The sequence below is a fragment of the Pinus tabuliformis genome, chromosome 3_1, assembly GCF_031772625.1.
Source record: "Pinus tabuliformis cultivar Carrire ecotype Pingquan chromosome 3_1, CPIR1, whole genome shotgun sequence".
Taxonomy (NCBI): Eukaryota; Viridiplantae; Streptophyta; class Pinopsida; order Pinales; family Pinaceae; genus Pinus; species Pinus tabuliformis.
The window spans coordinates 503,587,630-503,596,415 of record NC_142301.1 but is presented as its reverse complement, the minus strand read 5'-3'; the positions used below and the strand labels follow the sequence as shown (position 1 = coordinate 503,596,415).

The following is an 8,786-nucleotide window of genomic DNA, read 5'->3' as shown; positions in this document are numbered from 1 at the left end:
TCATAAACCTGGAAAACAATGCTCTCCTCAAATAAGCCCAAATTCTGCAAGTAACATTATGTGAGGAGAAAGAACAACAGGGGCAGTAGACATTTCAGGGGAAGGGTTGATGGAGCAGGCAGGGGAGTTCGTAACCTATCTCTTATAGATGTTCCTATCATTGATATGACAGAAGAAAGGCCTCTTAGAGCAAGCATGGCCGGAAAGTCTCCCAAATGAATTTTATCATATCCATGAACATAAGAGGTCTGGGGGCAGACCAAATTTTTTTGGCTTTAAAGAATATTTTCCTCTCAGCAAGTCCCAAAATCATTTTAATTCAAGAGACCATGCATGCCTCTTCTATTGCAATTTCCTATTTCAGGAAGATGTTTCCATCATGGCACATAACTGCTTTGGAAGCTAACGGCCTTTCTGGAGGCTTAGCGGTGTTATGGGATCCTGATTGGATCAAAGAAAAAGCATATAGATGTCTGGCAGGCATCCTCATCTCGGCGCAAATTAGGGGGCATAAATGTCCAATAAACATTTTGAATATATATGCGCCCTACAAGAACAGATTGCCTTTCTGGGAGAAACTTTTCGCTTCAGAAATTTTTGACATTGAATTTTTGCTGATTGCAGGAGATCTTAATGTCACTTTAAATATGGATGAAATATGGGGCATCAGCAAGAAAAAGGATCCCCTTGCTGACAGAATAAAAAATGAACTCTTAAGCAGGAATTTGGTTGATATCCTCCCTCCCAAAATGCTTCCGACGTGGGAAAATGGAAGAGTCGAGAAGGCTTATATAGCTAAGAGGCTCGATAGATTTATTCTTCATGATAGTTTAATTGATGAGATGGGCATGCCGTTCTCATCGATTGAGAATGTGTTCATATCTGATCACAGACCGATTCTGTTAGGCTGGAGAGAAAAGGGTTTTAGGAAAGGCTACTCATTCAAATTCAACAGATCATGTCTGGAGGATCCAGAGTTTAATGATATGATAATAAAATCCTGGAATGAGTTATCGTCTAAAAAAACTTTTCCATCTTTAATGACCTTCAGGGATAAAATGGATTCCATTCGAAAGGTGGTTAAGGAGTGGAAATTCAAGAAAAGGAAAATGAACAGAAAGGCTCTCCGAGAAGTTCAAATAGAGTTAGACAGCGCATCGAGATCCATGGCTTCCCATCTTCTATCTTTCAAGATGAGATGCCGGATAAAGGAGCTTCAAAAGAAAAAACTTAAAATTTTAGAACAGGAGGAAATTTTTTGGAGATTGAAGAGTAGGGCGATCTGGCTTAAGGAGGGGGACAAGAATACAATTTTTTTTCATAAATACGCGAGCTCCAGACGGGAAAAGAATTCTATTTGGAAAATAAGTGATGGAAGAGGAGGTTTCTTATGCTCTCAACAGGATATCTCAAACGAGGCCGTGAGATTCTTTGAAAATTAGTACAAGAGATCTGAAGTCTGCAGGATTCAGGATATTTTGTGGGGCATAGAATTGTTCCCTCAGATGTTCGATGAGGAATTAAATGATCAAATTTTCCAGCCAGTAACTGAGGAGGAACTTTTATCAACAATGAAATCTTTTAAAAGGGACAAATGCCCAGGTCCAGACGGCTGGACGATAGAATTCTTAATACACTTTTTCGATCTTATCAAATGTGATCTATTAAGGATGGTGGAAGGATCCAGGATGTCTGGCAGTATCAATCAGAAAACTTCCTCCACTCATATAGCACTCATTCCAAAAAAGGGAGAAGCAGAATCTTTCTTGGATTTTAGACCGATTTCACTTTGTAACATCTCTTTCAAAATCATCTCAAAAATCATTGCAGAAAGAATCAAATAAACTCTTTCAAATTTCTTAACAAGGGATTAGCATGGCTTTTTAAAGGGAAGAAATATTTTGGACGCGGTTGCTAATACTCAAGAAGGCCTGTTTGCCATACATTCAAAAAAAAGGGATGATGTCATTTTCAAGATTGATCTTCGCAAGGCATATGACTGCCTTGACTGGGGCTTCACCAGGTGTTTACTGGCAAAGATTGGTTTAAGAGCCAACATGATTAACTGGATCATGGCTTGTGTCGAAAAGGTGAACTATGCGATCATTATCAATGGGATTCCATCTTCTTATTTCCTTGCGGCCAGGGGTCTTCGCCAAGGCTGTCCCCTATCGCCCCTCTTATTCATCTTGGCTATGAATTCGCTTAGCCTCCATATCAACAAAGTTGTCAAGGAAAACAGGTGTCGTCCACTAAAAATCTGCAGGAATTCTTCAATCTCACATAATCTATTTGTGGATGATATTATTTTGTTCAGAATGTTATGTAGGCTCACCTGGTTGTGTTTTTATGATATCCTTAAAAATTTTCAAAAGGCTACAGGATTGAAAATAAATAGGAAGAAGTCAATAATTTACCACAATGATATCAGTCAGGAAGCAGTTGATTGGTTATCAGCTCTTTTCGGAGTTGAGACGCAATCCATCAGACTTGGAATTAAATATTTGGGTTTCCAGATTAAAGCAAATGGATATTCAAAGACGGATTGGCAATGGATTCTAGATAGATACTACAAGAAGATTTCAGTTTGGGAATACAGGTGTCTTTCTCTGGCAGGAAGGGTGATCTTGGCGCAATCAGTGTTAAATCAATTGGCAGTATACTGGGCCCATCTATTTTTTCTTCCTGCGAGCATTATCCAAAAAATGAATAGGCTAACTGCGAATTTTATATGGGGAGGCCAAGCGGGAAAAAGGAAATTCCATCTCTCAAAATTATCTGATATCTCTTTGCCGAAGAGCATGGGAGGATGGGGTCTGCTGGACTTACGGACTTTCGGAAAGGCTCTATTATGTAAGTCATTGTGGAGAGGGATTTATGGAGAGGGTTCATGGAGCGCCACAATCCAAAAGAAATACTTGGGCAGGAAGGATTTTTCTTTCTGGTTCAGGGAGGGAAGGATCGGCCCCAATTATGGCTCCTCAATTTGGTTAAGCCTTCGTAAGGTAGAAAGATATTTCTTGAAGAACTTAATTTGGCGCTTTCAAGCAGGAAATAAGATCCTTATTGGAATAGACCAGTTTCTGAGTGGTGCCGAGGAAATCAATGTGCCCGAAACTTTGTTAAACTTTTTTCATAGAAAAGGTTTTTTCTATTGGGACAGTTTGATCTCTGGTTGGCAAGGTTCGATCCCTCTGTGGAAAGACGTAGAAAGTCTGGAAATGCCGGTTGCTATCGCTCAACAATGGGAACTCTTAAGGATGTGCCTCAGGAATTGCGGTATTTTTCGCTCATCGGGGTCTGATTGTCTCATCTGGAAAAATTCAAAAGGGATGAATCTTGTTCGTGTTAAAGATGTTTATCAGAATTTAATTGGTATGAAGGGTGCCCCGCACAGTCCTATTTTTCCTTGCATATTTTGGAAAGTTGGATGTCCTTCTAAAATGATTTACTTTTCCTGGTTGACTTTCCACAATAAAAATCTATCTTGGGAAAACTTGATGAAGCGGGGATGGCAAGGTCCTGGTTTTTGCCCTATATGCAGGTCAGCGGAGGAAAACAACTGTCATTTATTTTAAATTGCCAAAAATCTAAGTAATTATGGAAATCTTTGGAGAATTGTTATGGAATTCAGCGTATGCCTCACGCTTCAATTATTGAAGCGTTTCTCTGGTGGAGTGAGCAAAAAGATATATGGCGACCACTGTTTATTATCACCCTTTGGAGCATTTGGAAGTGGAGAAACAATTCTATTTTCAATGACAGAAAATCTCCTTTTTTGGAAATCTTCTCCAATATTGTATCCCTCTATGACAATCTCCCGCAAAAGATGCTCAAGCAAAAAAAGGAGGCCTGTATAGCCCATTCACAGGCGCTCACATCTCTCCCAAGGGCATTTTTCGATGGAGCTGAACAGAAGGGATCCTGTGGCTGTGGGGTTTATATTATTGTAAATGAAAATAGCAAATTTCACATCCATTGGAATGGTGGGAAGGGCTCCAACAGCAAAGCTGAAGCGATGGCTCTTGCTGGCCTGTTATACTTTTGTTCCTTTCTAAACATTCAGTCTGTCTCAATTCTTGGAGATTCAAAAGTAATGGTGGACTATGTTGCAAGGAAAAATAATATTTTCAAGCCTCACCTAGTTGGATGGTTGGACAGGATCAGGTTTTTTTGGGGAAGAATGGAGGGAAGTTCAATTCACCACATCAACAGGGCTCAAAACCAGCAGGCAGACTTATTGTCAAAGAAGGGTCTTCTTTCGGCTCCAGGCTTTTGGTTTTTGCAGGTATCTTCTGAAGAGAAAATTTTCACTATCCAGGAATTTTCTCTTCCAGTTTTCTAATTCTATTATTGCAGATCCTCAATTATGCCTGTGTGTCTTATCGTTTGGCCAAAAGTTTTCCCTATGATTTTGTTTAAAGACTGATGCATCTTGTGAACTTTTCTATGTAAGATTTCCTATATATGAAACGGTGCCTCCTATGCCAATGCTATGGTCATCATAAAGCTAGTGGCCGGATGACAGTTTATGAGCTGTAGTTTTTTCTGGCAAGTTTGTCTTGCATTTTTTGGGTTTATGCTCCTCACTCATGCAGCTCTTGATAGACCTATTTGGATCTTTTTCAGAATTATATGCAAATGTAATACTGTGACTCTTTATATACCTTATATAATACAATCTTGCTTTTTTTGACCTGAAAAAAACGATTCAATGTCCAACAAATAACACTGAATTGACTAGTTTGATCAATGAGGATGGAAAAAAATAAAGTAAATAATGAAAAATAACGTTAAAATTTTTAAATGCATCTATAAATCATATTACTGTATGAAGTTTTCATATATTGTGTTAGTTTTGTAATATATATTATATATATATATATATATATGTTAGAGGTGAAACAATATTATTTGGGTTTATATATATATATATATATGTTAGAGGTGAAACAATATTATTTGGGTTTTTCTTAATGAATAAATTTAAATTGTGAAAAATTTAACTTTACACTGATTAGAATATTAAATTTTTGTATTACTTGGTTTCAATAATAAAAATAAACTTGGTAACAATCTAGATAAGTCTTATAAGAACCAACTTAAGTAACATTTATTAAGTAGGATTATTGTATTAAATAATATTTATTAAATATTCTATTAAATAATATTTATACTATTATAGTATTAATTTAAGTGGTAAATTGTTAGGGATATTTCACTGAGCAATTTATTACAATACATTTACTAAAATTGTTAAATTTTATATTGTGAATGTTAAACATTTTTATATATCAAATTTTTTATTCGTTGTTTTTTATTTTTAAAAAATTAATTGGTTGAAATGTAAAAAATATAGAAAAAAAATACACATACTATTCATAATATATACAAAATTGTGGGAAAATTTTATCCGAGAAGACACATTTAGAAAGGAAGATTTCTTTACTCTCTTTTCTATGGTATGGAAAATGTGCAAGTATAAAGAAAGATGAGTTTTCGATGGAATTACTTCAAACCCATGGTTTGTAAGGCCACTACAAAATCTTGACCCCCTCTATTTTTCTCTCTAACTTCCGACTAGTTTCTCTACTCAACTATGGAACAAAATACAATATCATAGAATGGAAACCTGATTGCTCGTAATGGTTTTGTATTTAACATAGTCTCATAGTCAACTAGGGGTAAGGTTTGATTGCCTTAACCTTCAACTATATTTACGAGTTTGAATTTCTAGATTTTTCTTCAAATTCCTTATGTGGCTAGCCATGCATGAGTAATTGTGTTGATGTGGCGTCCACACATACCTTGGTGGTCAACACAATAGGTCAAATTGCGAGAGGCATAAATTTTGTATATGTACACCATTTGATATGATCCTTGCACTGTTGGAAAGGTGGTCTCTAAGTGTAGAACAATTCTAGGGATTTGGCATGAACAATAGTTTTTTGACCCCAAAACATACCATTTAATGCCTCAAAATGGCTCCCAAAGGTTTTAAACCCCAACTCTCCAAACTGGGACTTCCCCGATAAAAATGACCCTACAAATTGATTCCTTCAATTTTTCCACTTTAGAATCATTGAGATGGATGACAAATAACATAATGATCCAATCCAGGTCACTCTAGTAAGCACTAAATGACATTTACTAAGTGCAATGACAATATTTTTCACATTTAATTGCCTTTGATTTATGAAATAAGTGCTAAAAGTTACAAGCCGTGCATTTTCCATTAAACTTAAAAAATATAAACCATAATCATGCTTCAATCTATTCTTGAGGAGGCTAAACACTACAACTGAAAATCATATTATTGTTTAAGGGGCTTACAAGGGCATTAATTATCATAGAGAGCACACAAAATGAGAAAGTTGAGGCTTAAAGTGTCACCCTTATAATGTACATATGGAGATACTTAAACATGATAATTGATGTGATGCTAAGTACCTAGGAAGGGACTTGACAAGGATGATTAGTATAATGTGGCCATACTCATGACAAAAGAACCCTAACTCATTGGTATATGAACCCACCAATTAATGTAATGATTCATACTCATGTAATGAAGATCACTAGGTAGTTTGTGGATAAAAAATGTAATAACTAATGGTAATTGGCATAGACCTTGAAGAATACTCATTAGGGTTCACACACTAACAACTTAGTGAGTATTATTCAATGAGTGTGACCATATTACATTAATTATCCTCTATAGGTACCTAAGAATAAAGTAATTATCCTCCATAGGTACCTCCTGTGTACATTACTATACTCCTTCCAACAACATTCTTTATCCCTTCAAGACACAAAACTAATGATTCCATGGTCTCACAACTCACACAATTTATAATAGTGAGGGTTCCACTTTTTAGCTCACGTAGTCTCACAACTCACAATGTACTATGTTTCTCTCATAGTGTCACACTCAATGAAGCACTTAAATAGCACTGACATGCTCATGGTCTCACAACTAAAGAAATAACATTAATAATGTGCCAACGATCAAGAAACTCAACGGTCATAGCTAAAGGAAATCATTGACATACTCACTCATGGATGCCAATTTTTTGTTAGGAATATACGATTGCAAAGTTTTATGAAAAGCCCCTAAAACTAATCCTAATTAAAAGTGACAAACACTTAATTGCTTGACCTCACTATTGGTAAATTGTCTTTTCAATTATTTCCTAGATATGTTATTAATGGACCCACCAACTAGAATGCACTAGAGTGATAAGACTATACTTAGTTATGACAATCTTATTTGTTACAAATATTTTTTCATGTTTAATGTAGTCTTTCTCTACTTCTCACATGATGATTATGGTTATAAAGATTTCATGTTATAGACAATGATATGGTTGTGGCATGTTGTTCATGGTGATGATCATGTATGACTATAACTTTCAATATGATTCAATAAAGGACACCCACATATTATAGACTTTGAGCGTTAATAAGTAATGTAAATATTGTATCATGTTGAGGATAGTTTATTGATTTTTCATGGTTTCTTGTGCTTCATCTTTGATTATATGTCGATCTTGTATACTTGCAAATGACTAGTTAGTTTGAATGAAGTGGTGTGTATGTGTGTGAACAAGTGTTCGCTAGAGTAGGGTGAAGAGATTCTAAGCTCAAATATTATATGTTTATAGGCATCCACATGTGAAAATGTTGGGGATCAAGACCTAAGGTCTTAACCGTACCTCAATAATCGATAAAGTGCATAACCCATATCAACTATAGAACTAGAAAATTATTGTGAGATGACTTATAAACTTGCAATAAGATCTCATTAGGTTTGTGAATGCACTTTGTGATTGGTGTTATTGTATCCAAGGTCCTTTACATTAGTACAAAGGCTTAAATGGTGTATGTGCATGCTTAATGCATTGATATCTCATTTTAAATTTGTTCTTTGGGGCTTTGCTTGCACTTAATTTGTTCTCTAATGGAGTTTTAAAGCCAAGATAGAAGTAATACCTTGGAAAGTGGTTTAGAAGCTTAGATTATTCTATCAATTGCTATTATACTTTGTTCATTGTATGATCATTTCACCACTATGATTGAGGGATAAACTTGGTTAAATAAAATAGACCATGTATGTGTTGATGTGGTTAACATTGGAGGCATTTGGACTTGGGTTTGTGCTCATAGTTTCTATCTACTAGTCGAATTTATCTTGGCATGGCTTAGACACCATACTTGAATAGTGAAAAGAAGGTGAGCTTTGAGCTTGGAATAGCCTACAATTTCATTCCACTATGTGTGTTTGTATGGCATTAATTTGATATGTTGCGAGTATAACTTTCAAGTATTCGCTAGACCTTTGTTTAAAGCCATTAATTCATTTTCTCTAAAAAAATTTCTTCATACATACTTTGTGTATTAATGTTTTAAAAAATATTTGGCATGTAGAGGTCAAGCCATGCTTGATCTCTTTCATTGTTGGTTATGTATTGAAAACATGAAAACCATTGTCACTATTGTTGTGTCTAGTATATAGTAGGCTTAGGTCATCAGGCTCGAACCCCTAACCTTATATTAGGGGTTATTTAGGTGAGATAAGGCACAAGTTATTTGTAGATAATAAGTTGTTGCACGTTGCATGGGTAAAGAGCATGATTAGGCTTATATACATGCCTTTACATTATTTAGGGAAAGATGATCAATAATGGCAAAAAAACATGACCATAACCTCATTACTAGTAGCCAAAAAGGACCTCATCAACAAAACATCACCAAAATTAAAGGAGATAAGGTGATTGTCATTAACCATC

At 35.6% G+C, this 8,786-nt stretch overlaps 1 protein-coding gene across 1 annotated transcript; it reads left to right on the top strand.

Annotated features, from left to right (window-relative positions):
• Window positions 1–329: 329 nt before the first annotated feature.
• On the top strand, window positions 330–1,442 carry LOC149188016 (uncharacterized). The gene has a single exon (XM_089409851.1). The coding sequence runs from the start codon at window positions 330–332 to the stop codon at window positions 1,440–1,442; it is 1,113 nt and encodes a 370-aa protein (XP_089265977.1).
• The last annotated feature ends 7,344 nt before the right edge of the window (window positions 1,443–8,786 follow it).